The sequence below is a fragment of the Ursus maritimus genome, unplaced genomic scaffold, assembly GCF_017311325.1.
Source record: "Ursus maritimus isolate PB19 unplaced genomic scaffold, ASM1731132v1 scaffold_2, whole genome shotgun sequence".
In the NCBI taxonomy this organism is placed as follows: domain Eukaryota; kingdom Metazoa; phylum Chordata; class Mammalia; order Carnivora; family Ursidae; genus Ursus; species Ursus maritimus.
Genome location: NW_024424452.1, coordinates 28,819,063 through 28,838,839, shown reverse-complemented (window position 1 = coordinate 28,838,839; position 19,777 = coordinate 28,819,063). Strand labels below are relative to the sequence as shown.

The following is a 19,777-nucleotide window of genomic DNA, read 5'->3' as shown; positions in this document are numbered from 1 at the left end:
GTTGAGAAATGGCCAGGCCCTACGAGCCCGGCTATTAGCGATGGGAGCCAAGAAAAAGAAGGGCCTTCGAGAAAACCAGTGCAGCAGGAGAGCCGGGCAAAGGGCAGGATGACAAGCATGAAGCAAGAAAGGTGAGCACCGGCCAGATCACGCAAGGCATCTGGGGTGACGTCCCCGGGGCTTACAAAACTGGTGAGTGCGTGGGAGGGAATCTTGACTCCAAGCAGCAAAAACCCAGAGAGAACCAGGAAACCAGGAACGTGCCTCCCTCTTGACTTAGGGCTCCAGGGCTAACATTCACTTAGCACCTAGCCTGTGTGTGTCGAACACCGCGTTAGAAAAATACTTTTCAGCTGTTCACGCTTCCCCAGGAGGTATTTTAAAAAACAAAACAAAAAACAAAATTCACAACATTTTTACAACGAGGCTGACTAAATCCAAACCCCAAGCACTTAACTCTGACCGGACCCTGGCCTGCCCTCCCGCCCTGCTGTCCCGACGGGCACACCGCACGTTCTGGCTGATGACCCCTATCGCTGGAACTAAGCGGGACTGTGGAGTATAAAATACATCCTCGTGAACCACCACCACAAGAATAACTGCATCGAACATGCACCAAGCGCCTACGAGAGCTACACACAAGATCACCGTTGTTATACCCGGTGTGCAGGTGGGGAAACTGAGGCTGAGCCCTGCTGAGCAACGTGTCCAAGGCAGGGCTGAAAGCAAGTCTAACTGCACAGCCCACGCTCCTAGGAAGGACGCTTTGCTTCCTTACTCTATCTCCTGTACTCTCAGGGAAGTTAGGTCAAGGCCAGAGAAGCCCCACCGCCCAGACACCCGTCTCTCAACAGCGCCCCTCGAAGCCCTAAGCGCGGGCGGTGCGGCCGCTATTGAGGTCCCCAGCCCCCCGGGGTGCAGCCCCCAAAGCGGTCCGGCTAGAAGCGCGTGCCCCCAGAACGACGGTTCCCCCGACGGAACGTTCCGCAGCCTTGAAGTCATCCCCTCCCCGGGCGAAAGGCCGGCAGTACCTGAGGGAAACGCGTCTAGGGTCCTGCCCCTGGCTCGGCGGAAAACACCCCCCGCCTCCGCAGCCGACATGACGAGCGAGTTTCTGGCTTCCCCTGAGTACACAGTGTGGGAGGGAGCGGCAGGACAGCACACAGCCCAACCGCCAGGCCTGTCCTGCCCCGCTCGGGGCGGCGCCCTCTGCTCAGGGCGGGGCGGCAGGGCAGGCGCGTGGGGCTCGGCCGCTCGGGGCGCCGCTAGTGCTGCCTGAGCGGGGCGGAAGCGTGAGCAGCCCCTCTGGGATCGACTGGGGCGCCTGCCCAGTGGAGGCGCCTGGACTGGGGCCAGCTTGCGTGCGCAGGGAGGGTGCACTTGGGCTCAGGCTTGGGAGGGCCCTTTCTTTCCCCTAAGGTGGCGTTGCTAGGTGTCAAAAGTAAAAATACAGGACGCCCAGTTAGGTTGGAATTTTAGATAAACAAGGGATGATTGTTCAGTGTAAGTATAGCCCATGCAATATTTGGGAGATACTTACACTAAAATGTTTGCATTATTTATCTGAAATTCCAGTTTAACCGGGCTCCTGTATTTCAGTCGACAACCCTAGCTTGAGGTCAGAAGAACTGGGTCGTGCCTCGGGACGGTCCTCCAAGCCACCAACTGTGATCTCGGACAGCCGATCATGAGGCGTGTTCATCATCATCCTGTTACTGTCATCACCGCTCACTAGGAATCACAGCTCACCTAATCTGCACACCAGCGCCAGGAGATGGTGCTGTCATTAGCCGCATTTGTCACAAGGGGAAACTGATGATGCTCAGAGGCGTGGAGCAGTTTGCGCGAGATGACTGCAAAAGCAGTGAACTTGCCACCGACCCAAACTCGGATCTGTCCAGAAAAAAAAGAAAGAAAAGCCATTGTGCTACACTGCGTTAGGCCAGTGTTTGTCAAAGTTGTTAAAAACACAAATTCCAGGAGGAGTTGCACCTACTGAATCCAAATCTCCAGGAGAAGGGTGTGTTTTTTAACTCCGTAACGAGCTCTCTTGACCCACCAAGTTTGGGAAATTCTCAACTAGCTGCCTATATCCAGGAGACTCTTCCTCCAATCTTGGACAAGAGTTCTAATAGCAAATGGTTAAAGTCCTCAATGACTATGGGGCATTATCATCATCACTATTAATCTCCATATCCCTATTCCCTGCCTACAGTCTGGCCCAGGGAAGGATTCTCAGAAAACATTCAAGAGGGAATGACAAAATGAGAATTAAAAGTCCCAGTGGGTCCTCAAGTCCTGGCAAGTCCCAGCCTCTGCCTACCTCTCACCCAGTAACTCTCCTCTTTCAGTTCCTTAAACATGCAAATCCAGTTCCCTTTTTGCACAAGTGGTTCCTTCGGCTTAGATTGCATGTGCCCATTTAAACATCAAGGCCTCTGCTTAATCACACTCCAAGGAGAAGCTTTACCCCCCACACTTGCATACACCCTTCCTATCTAAACCAGCCCTCCTCATTCTTTTTTAACACTCTGTTCTTGTCTCTTATAGATAGCCCTCTGCACAGTTGGTGTTATCACCACCCATGATCGTTATTCATAGATGTACTTATTTGTTTCAGGTGTCATTATTTATTCCCTGATGTCTTTCCCAGCTCGACTATTAAGGTCCACGAGGGTGGTTACCTCGACTGTCTTGCTCACCAGGCAGGGTGCTTGAGGCATAAACACTCCAATGGCTGCTGCATGATTAAATGGATTAGGAATATCGTGAGGATATAATGCTGATTTGAACCTGGGCAGTGGTTGGGCGTAGCTGTATTGGTATTGATGATGAGTAACCTCAGAACTACATAGGAACCTCTGAATGATAATAATGGCTGCCACCAAACCTGTCCACCACTGGGTCCCAGCAGCCTCTTAGCCCCATTGCCCGCCCCAGCTTCCCCTCATCATTGTACAGTTCGGTGGTTCCACCCTCCTCTGACCGTGCCCTTCCAGCTCACACCCTCTTCTGTGCTGCTGTCTGCCTGGCAGCGTGAGAAGAGCATATTCCTGGGCAGCAGGACCTGCTCTGCTGGACCTCTTCAGTCCATTTCCCTTCTGTGCAACCTTGAGCAAGTCAGGTAATCCTTCTGAGCTTTAGTGTCTTGATTTAAAATGAGATAATCATAGTACCAACCTCATTTGCTTTTGTGAGAAGTCAATGAAGCTCTGGGCAGTTTCTGGAACATATGAAGTGCTTGATACATTTTTTTCTGAGTCTGTATTGTTGTTAGACTATCCCTTCTACTCATTCTTTTCTCGTCAAAGTTCTCTTTTTTCAGGATTAGGTGTTCTATCATTCAGGTCTCATGTCATAGCAAATAACCAAAAATCAGTTCAAATTAGCTCAATCTAAAAAGGAATCCACTGGCATATATAAATTAAAAATCCTAACAGCTTCAGGTGAGGTTTGATCAAGCTGCTCTTAGGATGTTATAAGAATCCAACTTTCTCCATTTATCCTCCCTGCCTTTTGTAATTTTGGCTTTATCTTCAGTCTCCATGTAGAGGACTCCCTCCCATCACTTGACAGTTCCAGGCTCCCCCTTCACAGGAGCAGAATGGCTACAACATTTCTAGACCATACCTTCATGAGATACCATCTAGGGAAGAAAAGGGAAAAAAGTCTCTTTCTCAAAAGCTCCCGGAAAACACCCATTTGCATCACTGCAATGCCAGTTTGAATATGTGCTCCTTTCTGAAGCAAGGTCAGAAGATAAATGGCATGTTTAGACTGGCTTAAGCCAGAAGGGCCACCCCTGGAGAAGGAGTGCTATCCATATCACTCAAACCACCTGTCTGAGGGTGAAGAGCATAATTCTCTTAGAATGAGATCTGGAGGCCCTGATTGCCCTGAGAAAGGGGGAATAGCTACTTTTTTTTTAAAAAGAGCCCATCGAGAATCCACTGTATTCCCCATGCACAAGTGAGGGTTGGGAGCAGGGGAGGGAAAGCATATCAGCCAGTGATTACCATGCCTCCTCCGTACCCTTTAAAAACTGCCCTTTTTCTTCCATCTTATCCCTTGTAACAGCTAATCCAAATATGTTGTTACTTAGAGACCCAGGTATATAATTAAGAACACCAGTTGCTCTGCTGGGCTCTATTATAGCCTCACTCCATGAAGCAAGCAGAACATTTTGTCTTAACACTCAAAGGCTCTATGCTGCTGAGCTTTTATCGTTCTTCCATCTACTTTTTAGAGTCCTCCTCACTGTCAGGCTGTGAGCTGTCACTTCTCACTGTTTCTGGAATCTGCCTGTAGCAAGTCCTCACTCTACCTCCTTCTCTTGTTTCTTGTCTGCCCAGGTTTGGGAAACCAGATGACAAAGGTTGTTAGGAGCCAGATTGGTTTACAGATTTGAGCCAGTAGACTTGGCATAAGAGCTCAATGCCTCATTTAGAGGTAACTGCTTGGGCTTGACTTTCATGGAGGTAGTCATTTCTGGGGGGACTGTGTGATGGTAAGTTTTATGTCAAATTGGCTGGCCCCCAGTGCCAAGATATTTGGTCAAGCATTATTTTGGATGTTTCTGTGAAAAGTGTTCTTTAGATGAGGTTTACATATAAATTGGTGGATTTTGAGGAGAGCACGTTGGCCTCCACAATGCGGGTGGGCCTCGTCAAATCAGTTGAAGATCTGAACAGAACAAAAGAGTGATTCCTCAAGCATGAGGGTATTCAGCCAGCAGATGGCCTTTGGATTTCAACTGCAGCACTGGCTCGTCCTGGTTCTCCAGCCTGCTGGCTCACCTTCCAGATTTTGGACTTGCCAGCCTCCATAGCTGTGTGAGCCAATTCCTTAAAATAAATCTCTTTCTGTATATCAACACGTTTTTGCTTCTGTTCCTCTGGAGAACCCTGACTCACACAGATTGTCAGAGGTCTTTTTTGGAAGTGTTAAAGTCCCAGAGTGAGGCTTTAATTCAGGTTGGTATCATCATTCTGGAAGGAAGGAGAATATCCCGATGCAGTACATTTGAGACACGTGGAAATGTGAGACACAATATAATGACTCAGCACTGTGGGCGCCAGGTGCCCCCCACCTTTACCCACTCCAGACCTGCGCTCTTCAGGTGAGACTCAGGAATGATGAACTAGGGGATGGGATGGGGTCAAGGTGAAGGGCAGTCCACGAGGATGTCAATTTTATACACTTGATCATTTTTTAAAAACTGAAAATAAATAGCTTGGGCCTGGTCGACATGCCATGTGTCCTTCAGACCCCCAAAGTCGGTGTGTTGTTGTTGTTGTTTTTAATTTATTGCCTTCACTGATATTGTCACAGGCTTGGTATTAACAGGACTTGCACAATTTCTCCCTTTTCAAGGTGTTAGAGAATTTCTGAGATGTTTCAGGTGTACCTGTGTTCTCCAGCATAAAAGTTAAATCATGTCCTTGAGACCTTTGAGACGTCCTTGCAATTCTCTTGGGTGAGTCGCATACCTTGCAGAAGTGTTTGCATTATCAGAAAGAAAATATAACTGTTATGTATGCTACCATGTATAATGATCATTTATGAGTGTCTGCTGGGTCTTTACACATAGTCTCTCATGTTATCCCCCAAACAAAATAAAGTTTCACCTCATTTTAAAAATGAAATAATGGAGCCTCAAGGAAGGCAAGTAATGTGCCTGGACTCATCCCACCACTTACCAAAATAGCCAAGCCTACACCCCTCTCTTCACCCTCTTTCTGCCAATCATGGTCAATTTCCATGTCTGTTTGGTGCCAGTTCTCCTTGCTGCCCACCATTTGGCTTGAAGAGTTTCTTAAGTCTTTGAAAACTTGTCCCCTTTGGATGCAATCTTCTACCCAGTTCAGTCACATGATCTGAATGTAAGCTCACTCTACTTACCAGCTCTGTGACCTTAGGCAAGTCACTTAACCTCTCTGTTCCTCACCAGTGCAGTGAATGTAATCACGTTCACTTGCAGAATTGTTGGCAGGATTCAGGGACATAGCATCTTTTTTTAAGATTTTATTTATTTATTTGACAGAGAGGGAGACAGCCAGCGAGAGAGGGAACACAAGCAGGGGGAGTGGGAGAGGAAGAAGCAGGCTCCCAGCGGAAGAGCCCGATGTGGGGCTCGATCCCAGAACTCTGGGATCATGCCCTGAGCCGAAGGCAGACGCTTAACGACTAAGCCACCCAGGCGCCCAGGGACATAGCATATTTAAAGTACATCTCACGCACATAATAATTACTCAGTAAATAGCTTGATCTTATTCTGGTCGTTACTCTCTCAGATATGCTCTTGAAGACTTTCCAGCACGGCAGGGCCCTCGGGGTTTCTTGCACACGGAGGCGGGGCTTCCTGACATGTAGAACCCAGAATGAAGAATCTGAGTTCAAACACCATCCCCAGGGAAATCTCAGGCTGGCAGAGGTCCTCTCATGTACCCTATTTCTTCAGATCGAGCTGACCATTACGCTAGCCACACGCAACTGCTTCCATTAATCAAAATTAAATAACATTTCCATGACAGCTCTTGAAGTACGCAAGGCATATTTCAAGGGCTTAGTAGCCACATGCGGCTAGGATGACCCGAGTTCACGGAGAAAGATCCAGGACATGCCATTCAATCTGAATTTCCAATAAAGTACGTCCCAACGTACTTACAAGAAAAAGTCACGCGTTGTTGATCTGAATTCACATTTAACCGGGCATCGTATCTGGCTAAGGCTACCATGCTGGAGAGCACAGATGTGGCGCGTTCCCATCTTTGTAGAAATTTCTAATGGACAGCACGGCTTTAGAACCTTCATGAGCAACTCAAAGCCACTGAATCCAACCCCATTCCTTGTGTTCTTCTGCACATGATGGGCATACAGAGCATGAAGAGCCAAAAGTGTCCCGAACTACTATAATCAAGTTCTTGGACTGTGAAGCAGTTAATACTAATTACTAAAGTTTTTTTTTATCTGAACACTTGAATTTAATTTCCTCATTTAAGCTTTTGTTCCTCCATTTTATTTATTTTTTTTATCTCCCCTACATTAACTTAACACCTCTTGTAAATAATCTCCTGGCACGGTTGTAGGGACTTACTCTTCTTTTCCAAACTTCATTTTATTCGAGTGTATCGTGAACTCAGCCTCAGACCCATTTAAATAGTTTGCAATCACTCGGCACCATGAAAAATCCTTTTTTCCCTTTCTCAACAAGAATTAGTGTTCTCCTGGGCACCTGGGTGGCTCAGTGGGTTAAGTGTCTGCCTTCAGCTCATGTCATGATCCCAGGGTCCTGGAATCACGTCCGGCGTTGGGCTCCCTGCTCTGTAGGGAGTCTGCTTCTTCCTTTTCCCCTCCTCCCACTCATTATCTCAATCTCTCTCTCACTCAGATAAATAAAGTCTTAAAAAAAAAAAAAGAATTAGTGTTCTCCTGAAAGCTCCAATCCTCGTAACTGTATGATATATTGAGTGTACAATTTGATCTCCTTGCAGTGTTGGGCCATGTCATCAAAACATTGTGACTGCCAGTTGACCCATAGAGCTAGACCCGGGCACTTGGAGTCTCCTTACCTGCTCCCCTGTCCTTGGAATGTGGGGTTGGCTTGCCTCTCCTGCTCTCAGAGGTTGCTCCAAGAACATAGCCTTGAGATGGTGATGTGGTGTTGAGAACACTGCACCGTATACGTGACTGACCCCAGTTAGGGCTTGTTTATAAGCCTTCAAGATTTGGCAGGTGGGTGCAAGGATCCATTCATCTTGCCACCCAAGACAAGCCTTGAATGTAAGTTCCCTTTGCTTATGAAAATCCCCACATGCCGACCTGGACTGGCCTGCCTTTTTTCCCCCCATCTCTCCCTGCCCTCTGAGAACAAGGGCCAGTTTCAGATGATACCCGGGAAGCGCCCAAGAGGATTGTGAACCAACACAGAGCTATAAACTCCCCAAGGCACGTATATATCTCCAGTGGAATAAACTAAGTGTCCAGGACGGGACCGAACACATAGGAAGCCCTCAATCTATACGTGTTGAATGGAATCAAATTTGCTTCTCAGTTAAGCTTATGAATATTGACGGTCCTGAAGGCAGATTTCTAATTCCGTTATTTCTCCATGTGCCTTAGTATTGGGTCAGTTTGCAGTGAATGACAACCACAACAACACAGCTCTACCTACTCCGACCCCTGCCTCTCCCCCTGGTGCTTTCCTTTAAGTTGTCAAGTGTCCGTGCAAAGCCACTGCAAGTTGGTTTCTGGCCCTCTCTGGGTAACATTTATGCCACTGGAGGCTGAGGACCAAATAGAAAGTCATCGGAAAACACTGTAGACACCTGTCCGTTCCTCTGCTTTTGTTATGTTTTTCCACTTTCATCCTGCCAGGCACCGTTGGAGTGAGTCAAATCCTGTGTGTGCTCATGTCGTAACAATGCTTTGTATCCCACAAGAAGGAATAACTGACTATACACAAGTCTGAATCTGACAAGTCTTACTGGTTTTTGTTTTTCCAAAGCACTGGCTTGATTTTTTACTCACCTAATGTTCTAGAGAAGTAAGGGCTGTGTACAGAAGCGCTCCAACAGCACGATTCTGGATTTTCTCTCTCGGGACTCTGACCACATTAGTCTCAGGGTTCTCAACCCTCATTGCCCATCAGCATCCATCCCCGGAGGGCTTTTTAAGCACACATTCCCAGACTTCGCCCTGGAGTGTCTGATTGGATAAATCTTGGGTGAGGCCTGAGAATTGGTCTTAAAAATATCCCAGGTGGGCACGTATTGCATGGTGCACTGGGTGTTATACGCAAGTAATGAATCATGGAACTTTACATCAAAAACTTGGGATGTACTGTATGGTGACTAACATAACATAATAAAAATTATTATAAAAAAATTAAAAAAAATAAAGACAGCTTTAAAAAAAATATCCCAGGTGGGGCGCCTGAGTGGCTCAGTCAGTTAAGCATCTGACTCTTGATTTTGGGTTGGGTCATGATCTTGGGGCCCTGGGGTTGAGCTCTGTGTTGGGCTCTGCACGCAGCAGGGAGTCTGCTTATCCCTCTGCCCCTCCCCCTGCTCAAGCTCGCGCACTCTCTCTCTCAAATAAAACCTTAAAAAAATATATCCCAGGTGATTCTGCTATGCAGCTGGGGTGAAGGACTGCTTGTCTACACTCTATAAGATGAAGCCAGCTACCTGACTCAGCTGAGCAGCCAGTGAACATGACAGCCTACGGCTGCAGGTCTGAAAGGAGAAATGCAGTGACATTTGCTGCATCACTGGGCAATGGGATAAGTGCCTTTTAATATAGTGTCCAATGTAAGTTCCAACACAATCTTGAGAGCTTGTGTGTTGAAGTGTCCCCCCCAAATTCATGTCTACCCAGAACCTGTGTATGTGACCTCATTTGGAAATAGGGTCTTTGCAGATGCCATAAGTTAAGGTGAGATCACGCTGGAGTAGGACGAGCCTGGTCTGAGGACTGGTGTCCTTATAAGAAGAGGAGAGGATGCCCAGGGACACCCAGAGAAGAAGGTCATGTGATGAGAGATGCAGACACTGGAGTGACCCACCTACAAGCCAAGGATTGCAGTCAACCACTTGCAGCTTGGAGAGGAGCAAGGAAGGACTCTCCCTAGAGCCTTCTGGGGGAGCACACTCCTGCTGACACCTTGAGTCTGGACTTCTAGACTCCAGAGCTGAGAAAGATTCTACTTCTGTTTTGTTTTTTTGGTTTTTTAAAAGATTTTATTTATTTATTTTAGAGATAGAGAGCAGAAGCAGGGGGAGGAGCAAAGGGAGAGGAACAAGCAGACTCCAGCCTGAGTGCAGAGCCCGATGCAGGTCTTGAGCCCAGGACCCTGAGATCATGACCTAAGCCGAAATCAAGAGTTAGATGCTCAACCGACTGAGCCACCCAGGCATCTCTCTATTTCTGTTGTTTTAAGCCACGCAGTCGGTGGTAATTTGCTATGACAGCCATGGAAAACTAATGCAGATTTGTATTATTGCCATGTGGCAGATGAGAAAACAGAGGCTGTATGAAGGACACAGAGAAGTTAGAAGTGGGCCCTGTCACCATAATCTGTCGCAGGGGTTGTAGGAAAGCCCCTCGTGCAGACTGAGAGCTTGGGCTCTGGAGGAGACTGACCTGGGTAGCATCTCAGCTCATCACTTACTTGCCATCTGACCTCAGGCAAGTCCCCGAGGGTCCACCGAGCCACAGTGTCCTCATTTTCAAAATGGAATACTTCATAGAGTTTGGGGGAGGATTCAATGAGAAACTGCAGGAGAAACACCTCAACTGGTATGTGATTGGGTCTCCAAAAAATGGTACCTGTCACGATTGTCCATATTGTCAGTATTAATAGTAGATAAAGCTGGCCAGCATGCTTCTAGGAGGAGGAGGAATCAGAATTTAATTCTGATTTTGTGCTAAACCTTCACCCTTTCATGCGGTCTTACTGGCTTTGGGCAACAAAATCAACTGGAAGTGAGGGAGGAGGGTCTTGAGCTCCCCCTGGAGGCGAGCGTGGGTTACAAACCATGGGAGGAGAGGAAGGGAATGGAGGGAATAGGTATGTGTGAAGAACAGTTCGGAGAAAGACTGGTTAGGTAGAAGCAAATTGGGGAAAACCTTGAACACTAGGCAGATGAGTTGCTTTAAGACAGACAGACAGGCAGACTATGGTTTTGGTTGGAAGGAACTGGACGTGAAGAGAGCAATAGAAATCTGAAATGGCTAGGCGGAAAGTTCTGGCAGTCAGAATGGAAAAGAAAAAAAATGTAGGACAGAGATGTTATGAAACAAAGAACCTGGTGACGGTATGAATACAGGGACTCTAAGGCAGGAATCAAAGGTTTGGGTTTCTAGCCAAAGAAAATAGAAGAAAAAATGATTCTGCTTTCAAAAACAGGTTAGTTGGAGGAGAGAGCCAATTTTGGGAGTAGTGGGGAGATGATGAATTACTTTTTGAACAAGTGGAAATTGAGGGAATTTTTTCTCCTTTTATGACCCTTTTTTGCTGGTGTTCTAATCATCCGTTTTGTCTGCCACCTGGGTAGTCCAGTGTTATAGAACACGGAGATGTTAAGCCATGAGTTTTAAGGGCCCTCTTTAATTTCCCAAGAAAAGCCCAACTACCTAATACAGCTATGGTCTTTACGAAACGGTAAAGCAATGAAGAGAAGATGAGAGTTTCCGTAATCCTATCCTTCCCAGACATCGCTACAGCAAACAGTTTTAGAAAAAAGATATTGATACTGATATAGACATAGCTCAACTTTATGCATATACGAATGTGTGTGTGTGTGTGTGTGCATGTGTGTGTGAGCACACACGTTTTAGGGACGGGGGGATCCAAGAAATATCTTCTTTATTAGCTATGTAAGGATATTTTATTGCATCTGTAAGGAGATCAATATATCTCTTATCACCAATAAAAGCAAATTTGGAGGACATGGCTGATGTAGGTAACCAAGTGGCCTTTCTAATGCTTTCTGCCTCCGAAAGAGATGTACTTACTCGCCCAGTCATTGCTCAGCTGGTCAATGGTCAGCATCTCCCCGCAGGGGCAGAACTGACTCCTCTAAACTTGCCTGGGTTAGTGGGGAGCAGATAACAGGGGGCCAGCTCTGGAACCAGGCTGACCCAAGAAGAGGAAGTGCGCGTGCCCAGTTCATCCTTTACAAGTGACCAATCAGAGAAGTTCTCCCTCCTCCCCTGTCACGTTATAAGGGGTGGGATGGAGAAGAATCAGGAAGTCCCTTAACAGGGAAACACGATGGGGCGGGGTGGCGAGAGCACAAAATATTAGAATTCGTATGCTTGTTTCTGAGCCTTTTTCACTACCCTCAGAGCCCCATGAAAACGCTCAGGAGGATAAAGGCGAGATCTGCTGTTTTGTAAGCTGCTTTCTTCACTTAATATGCTGATGCCATTTATACACAGAGTGTGTCTTTGTGTGTGTGTAAAACTCACACAATTCCATTTGGGTTCTATTCTGGGGTTGTTTCAGATTCTCTTCTTCTCAACGGAACTATGTGAAATTGCTGTTTTCATACATCAAAATGGTTAAATATCCGCAATTTTATATGTTTCAACTTAGTATTTATAAGCAATGCTGCAATGAACAGTTTCAACATATTGGTACACTTTTCCAATAACTTCTCCAGGATAAATTCCTAGAAATGGAGCCATTAGACTAAAGTGTATACCCATGTGAAATGTTGATGGAGTTTCTCAGACTGCCTTCTGTTCCAGCAACATGTATGAGACTCCCCAGCTCCCCTGACAACTGCCAAACAAAGCCAATTCACTCATATCAAGTATGTATGCACTCCTCTTTGTTAGATTTTTCTGTGGAACTTTTGTTTCTGGTTGCCTATCTTTGGGGTCTTCTTTCCTCTGGCATACCGATACCCAACTGCCTCCCCCACCCCTCACTGCCCAAGAATCAGGAGGAAGAAATCTGAACTATGCTTTTTTCCATGTCAACTGTAACAGAAGTTCAAGTGTGATGTCTATGAAAAAGTTGTCTTATCTATTTTAATCTCCTGTACATTGCATTAATTAATTTCTGAAATTGGTGTGCATGGTGAATATAAAATGTTTTAATAGGGGAACCTGGGTGGCTCAGTCAGTTGAGCGTCTGATTCTTGATTTCAGCTCAAGTCATGATCTCAGACACATGAGATCAAGATCCCTATCAGGCTACTTGTTCAGCGCAGAATCGCTTGAGATTCTCTCTCTCCCTCTCCTTCTGCTCCTCCCCCAACTCGCACTCTCTCTTTCTAAATAAATAAATAAAATCTTTAAAAAATAAAATGTTGTCAATAAAATAAGAGTACATTTTAAAGTAAGCTCACAAGGTGCCAGGTATCATATTAAGCATTTAGCTTATGGAATCTTCACAGCCAACCTGAGAAATAGGTATTGGCATCCCCAGTTTACAGGTTTAGTAGCTCACCCAAGGAGGCACAGCCCCCGTATTAGTTATCTATTGCTACATAACAAATTACCACATGCTTAGCAGCTTAAAACAACAACTATTTTTTACAATTGCTGAAGGTCAGAAGTCTGAGAATAGCTTGGCTAGGAACTCTGCACGTGGGCTGTCACAGACTGCCACCAGGTGCCAGCAGGACTGGGGTCTCATCTGAAGACTTGACTGGGGAAGTTCTGCTGCCAAATTCTTACGTGGTTGCTTGTTGGTCTCAGGGCCTCGATTCCCTGCTGGCACTTGGCTGGAGGCTGCCCTCAGTCCTTTGGCACATGTCCTTTCCAAAACAGCAGCTCACAATATCAAAGCCAGTAAAGGAGAGAACCTTCTAGTGAGACAGAATTCACTGTTCATAGCCTCATCACAGAAGTGGCACCCTGTCACTTTTGCTATATGCTATTGGTTAGAAGCAAGTCACCAGACCAGTCCACATGCAGAGGAAGAGAGTTACATAAGGACATGAATACCAGGTGGTAAGACTTCTTGTAGGACATTATAGACCCTGCCTGTCAAAACAATTAAATAGCAGGGGCGCCTGGGTGGCTCAGTCGTTAAGCATCTGCCTTCAGCTCAGGGCGTGATCCCAGTGTTCTGGGATTGAGCCCCACATCAGGCTCCTCCGCTAGAAGCCTGCTTCTTCCTCTCCCACTCCCCCTGCTTGTGTTCCCTCTCTCGCTGGCTGTCTCTATCTCTGTCAAATAAATAAATAAAATCTTTTAAAAAAACCAATTAAATAGCAGAACTAGGATCTGAAGTCGGTCTTTTCAAACTCTGAAGGTCCCCATAGTTAACCACTATGTTTACTGCCTTCCCAGACAAATTAACCCAATTACATCTCAGAAAGATTAATCTGGTTATTCTAACATGGACTCTAGCAGTTTTTTTAAAATGTATTATCCTTTTAAATTTAATCTCCCAAGTGGGAAGCAGAAAGATCCATCCAGGGTGGGTGAATTAACTAGTTCCATGGATTTTAGTTAGGGGTAACTTTAGAAAGACTAATGACCACAAGACTTCCCGTGTTAAATCCTGACTCCTAGATATTAAACTTAGCCTTCTCATATGATTTTTAGATCATCCAACCAATTTACTAAGGATAAAATACAAATAGGGCAGACAATTAGATTCAAAGCAGATAGAGCACAGCTTCCTTGAGAGAAATAACTTATATTACTTTTCCATTCCTTTCTCCCCTCCCATTTGGTATCTTGAATCTGTAACCAAATTCAGAATTGAAATGACTAGGTTTAATAAACATCTTCAGACATAACCATACATCTGTGCGTAATTTGGTTTGGGGGAGAACAGGAGAACTGGTTCATGGGGGCATCTATGTGGGCAGAGAAATATCTTCATTTATTGAAATGTTCCTAGCAACAGAAGTTTGTTTTCTTTTTCGCCCCCAAATTCTCAAACTAGAAACAGGCAAAATGATGATAAGAAATTTAGAAAATTATAGATTTATTTTAGTTTCTTTAGAGTGTAATTGTGTTATAAGGATATCTCGTTGCATTTGCTAACAGAAAGTCAAAATCTTTTTTTTTATTTTAATGCCAAACTTGGGTTAATGTGGATTTTTTTTTTCAAAAGCTAACTTACACAACAGCAGGTAAATGCTATTATATTAGATTGCTTCAGGACTGCTTTGGCATTTCAAATGCCTTTCCCTCACGTGATGATTTTTCCTTAGCTGTTCTCATATTATTCAACCCTGCACGCATTTAGAACTTAGCCAGCTCAATCCCTTCTGGGAAGTAACAACAACAGTAATAATGTTTATTAAAAAATTATATCCATCAATTATAGTGTTTCATACCATGCTCTGCATTTTCCACACATTACTTCATTTTCTCTCCATAATAATCCTAAAAAGTAGGCACTTATCCTAATTTTACAGATGAGGAAAATGAGGTTTGCCACTCAGAGAACTTTAGCAAAATGCCCAAGGCCACAGAGTTAGGAATTGGTGGAGCAGGATTTGAGACCGTGCTCTTTAGAACTATGCTACACTGCCATCCCAGGGTTTGGGCATATACAATGAATGAATGAATGAACAAACGAACGAACGAATGACCATTGAGCTTAATTACAGCAAGCCTTACTTTAAAAATCATATTTTCTCAGGGCACCTGGGTGGCTCACTCGGTTAAGCATCCCATTCTTGGTTTCAGCTCAGGTCATGATTTCAGGGTCATGAGATGGAGGCCCCACTGGGGGCTCTGTGCTCAGTGGGGAGTCTGCTTGAGATTCTCTCCCCCTCCTTCTGCCCCTCCCCCTGTTCTCTCTCTCTTTCTCTCTCTCTAAAATAAATACATAAATCTTCAAAAAAATTTTTTTTAATTTTTAAAATTTTCTCAACTCCCCACCTTCCCTTGGCAACATGTGTTTTATAACAGAAGCTCCCGCAGAAGGTACAGAGTGCACTGTGACGTCAAACTGTGCTTTACTCCAATTCAGACTTGCAGCTTTTTAGCTAAGTGATCTCAGCCAAATTGTATAAACTTACTGAGCCTAGCTTGCTCCTATGAAAAAACAGGAATCCTACATGCACCCGCTTCTTACAGTCAATATCTGTATCTCAAGGATGTATAGCTCTTCCTCAACTTACGATGGGGTGACATCTGGATAAACCCATCATAAGGTGAACACATCATTAAGTCAGAAATGCATTTGATGCATCTAAGCCACGGAACATTGTAGCTTAGCCTCGCTCCCACCCTACGCATGCTTAGAACACATACATTAGCCTACAGTTGGGCAAAATCATCTAACACAAAGCCTATTTTATAATCAAGTGTTCGATATCACACGCAATGTATTGAATGCAGTACCGGAAGTGAGAAACAGAATGGTCATGGGGGTGCAGACAGAATGGTGGTCAGTGTATTGGTTGGGTACCCTCCTGATTGCGTGACTGCCTGGGGGCTGTGGCTGCTACCACGACCCAGGACCACAAGAGAGGATCCTACAGCATGTCTCTACCTGGGGAAAAGATCCAAATTCAAAACTCCAAGCACACTTTCTACTAAATGCAACTCACTCTCACATCATTGCAAAGTCAAACAAGTGTGAAGTCGAACCATGCTAAGTCAGGGACTATTTGTACAAGTAAAGAGCTTTGCACCGTGCCTGACATGGGTAAATGTTTACTCGTAGGTGGTTACTACCACATGGAGTTGTGGGGATCTGGATTTAAACCCTGGTTCTGGCACTTATTTGCTCGGCATCTAGAAGCATGGACTTAACCTCTCTGTAAAATGGGCATCATAATATCTCCTTTGTCGTCAGGGATTTTCTTAAAGGGTCGGATGGCACTGGTTCTCAGATGTCATCAAACAGACATTTGGCTGTGTCTGGAGACGTTTTGGATGTCATGACTGAAGGGGGGATACAACCGGCACCTGCAGGGTAGAAGCCTGGGATGCTACCAAACACCGTATTGTGCAGAGGACAGCCCCCCACGACAAAGAACCATCTGGACTCCAATACCAATAGTTCCAAGGGTGATACATCCCGTTGGGTGGGCACATCAGGAAGAGCGAGTGCCCAATCGATGCTAGCCAGTATAATTTCCTATCTCTTTGAGCTCCCATTTCAATCAAAGCGTTGTTTTTGGGAGCCCTGTCAATTTTAAAATTCTCTGATTCAACATCTGTGAAGTGGCTACACCCACGTGTACGAGACAAGTAGGACACGAACCTTGTTTCTGAGTGTTCTTGCGAAGACCAGCCGAAAACAATGATCTATGTCGGCAAAATGGAAAATTCACCTTTTCGTTATTCGAAGTCTTGTAGAAAGCTGACTTTAGAACAAAAGTGGAAAGCAGTCCTTATAAAAACTGTTTTTCTCCCCATTTTATATTAAAAGAACAGCCCCGGAGAGAAACTATTTGTGCTATAATTCCATGCCTATTTGCAGGGCTTTTAAAAAACTCAAGGTTTTCTGAGACAGGAAATGTCCACTTATTACTAATTTTTTTTTCTGAAAAGTTATGGTTATGGGAATACTTGTCCATTTATGTCTTAGGAGTTAAAGTTGACATATCAGGTCATCCTTTCCTTAGAGATCAGCCTTTTTTCAGTGTATGCTTTTTTTTTGTATAATGGCAAACTTGCAGAGTCTAAAGAAGTATTATAGAGAAGGAGGAGAAGAAGAAAACAGGCATAATCTCATCACCCGAATATACCCAAACAAAGTACTACTAATATTTTGGCATACTTCTTCCTAGCATTCTTTCTTCAAGCTTTTTTTTAGACACTTTAAATGAAACCACATAAAGAAGTTTTATATTACCTTTCCCACTTAACGTCACAGCATAAAAACTTCTGCACATTATAAAAATACGTTCTAAACATTTCTAGGGCTGTAGCATATTTCATTATATTAACGTATACTTAAAAAATTTATTACCCACTTGTAAAAATATTTCATTATAAAATGAATTTGTTGCAAAATGTCAAAAAATACAGTATACCAAATGAAAATTAAAAATTAACCCCTCGATCCTCCTCCAACTCTTTTTCTTCAGTCGTAACTATTTTTAACAATTCCATGTGTTTTTCCAATATGCTGTTCGTGGTGTCTGCCAAAGAGTTCCAGCCATTTTCCCAGGCACGTAGCATGAGCGCACCTGCCGGCTAGTGTATGGTTTGGTTAGACCACGTGACTGGTTCTAGCCAATGAGTTGTGAGTATTTAATTGCTGCTGGTAAGATCCTCCAGGGACTTTATTCCCTCTGCCCTCTCAACTACCAATGTTCCAGCTAGTAGCGGCTTTATCAGCCAAGTACCAGAGAGAAGGTGACGCAGAGCAGAGCTCCCAGACAACTCAGCAGGGGCAGGTAAGGTAAGTGAAAAATAGCACACGTCGTTTCTTTGAGGGGTTGTCTGTTACGGCAGTGTAACAGCATAGACCCGTATAGCCACCCTATCCTCACTAATAGAGTGGTAGTGTTTATACACACACACGCACACACACACACACACACACACACACACGAATTGACTGTAATGTATGCATTCTTTTGTAGTCTGCTTTTTTTTTTTGCTAAGAAATAGATTTATTATTCAGAAGTTGTTCACTGAACATCTACGTCTTGCTACTATGCTAGATGTTGATGCCGTATCAGTGAACAAAACAAGAAAAAAAAGCCTACCCTCCATGGCCTTTACGTACGTGGATATCTTTCCATGTTTGTACATGTAATCTGACCTTATTATTCGTAACAGTTGCCTATTATTCTGTTGTAGGGATGTACCAGACTCATTAGCCATACTCCTACTTCTGAATATTCCCAATTTGTCTATTCCTGGAAAGCAAGGGTACTGTAAATATCCACAGGCATGTGTGTCACACACACACACCTGTGTGTGACCGCTGCCCTTGTGAATCCACCTTAGTTCACTTCACTGTTCTTTCACAATTGGACATGGGAACATTTTCAATTTTTGGTTAGTGTCCATGCAGTGGTTTTAGAGTTAACACCTGTTCGTTTGAAGATTTGGGGGCGGTAGGACTGGATCAAAGGGTCTGGGCACTCTCCCGGCTGTTGGCACATGTTGGCATGATTCTCTTTTCAGACTTCCTACTTCAGCAGGCATCCTGGCATCTGGGGTTGTTTTGCACACAGGAGGTAAGAGGATGTAACCATTCCTTCCTAAGACCATCTGAACCAACACGAAAAATAAAGCCAGGAATGAAAACCTCAGGGATATGGGTGGACAGACTTTATTAAGACTATTTTTTAAGCCATTAGCATTTTACTTGATTTTCTTTTCTAGGCATTAATGTATTTCTTTGCTTTTTAAACAAAGTTGCTCTAACAGACACTCTACACAGATGACTTCACACCCAGTAGGGCGCACCTCTTCGCCTTGACCGTGAGTTCACTTTTCTACTCTCCAAGACAATGACTCATATCTTTTCACCTTACCTTCCCACTAGCACACCTACCCCCTGCCTGTGGCTGTACCACGTTCCACCTCCCTGCTTCCAATGATCACGTAGGGACAGACTGTGATAGCCTCAAAAGACACCCCTTATCTTGTGCATAGCATTCTAGTCCCTCTTACCTCCCCAGGAGATAGTAATGCTCCCTTTTGCTACTTTATCATTCACTTTAGTGCAGAATGGTGCATGGATTTTTGTTATAGGACAAGGTTAGCCACGAAATCGCCAGCCCTTCCTCTCTGGACAGGGAATAAAAAAACAAGATGCAAAGGGCAACATCTTACCAGGTTTTCTAACCACATCGGTAGTCCTCTGCAAATGCTGTGGGCTGCAACTGGCCTATCCTGAAGGATTTGCCTGTGGGACAAACCAGCTGCTGCCCACATTGCAGATCGCCCCGGACAAGCTGTGAATTTTTAACTGCTCAGGGCTACTGTATTTCCAGCCCCCAGAGTTGTTGGTGGAATGACATTCAGGAAACTTAGCATGCATGCGATCAGCAGAGCAGACTAAGTGGAAAAAAATGAAATCCTATTGTGTTGCTCTTTATGTAGCATGGTTACAGGCTTTCCCAATTAAATAAATAAGCAGAAGTCCGGGTTAGGCTGATGGGCAGCGGGAGTGGCCCATCTTTGGGACTTCCATTCATTTGTTCTGCAAATATGTATTGCATGTCTCCTTTGTGCCAGGCACTGCTTTGGGGGCTTAGGATATATGAGTAAATAAAACAAAGATATCAGTCCTCATGAAGCTTATATTCTAGGAGGGAAGTTCAGATGATATATATAATAGACAGATGACAGAATGTGATAGAAAATTTTATATATATATATA

The 19,777-nt window shown here is 44.7% G+C and overlaps 1 protein-coding gene across 3 annotated transcripts in view; it reads right to left on the bottom strand.

The window, feature by feature from the left end:
- Positions 1 to 1,229, bottom strand: part of CPPED1 (calcineurin like phosphoesterase domain containing 1) — a 123,762-nt gene extending 122,533 nt beyond the window's left edge. The window contains exon 1 of one of the 3 annotated variants that reach the window (XM_040635309.1): positions 1,032 to 1,229. In XM_040635309.1, coding sequence (XP_040491243.1) covers positions 1,032 to 1,101 — 70 coding nt within the window. In that variant the 5' untranslated portion in view covers positions 1,102 to 1,229. The remainder of the gene's footprint in view (positions 1 to 1,031) is intronic. The other 2 variants (XM_040635308.1, XM_040635310.1) reach the window with 2 other exon arrangements.
- Between the last annotated feature and the right edge of the window lie 18,548 nt (positions 1,230 to 19,777).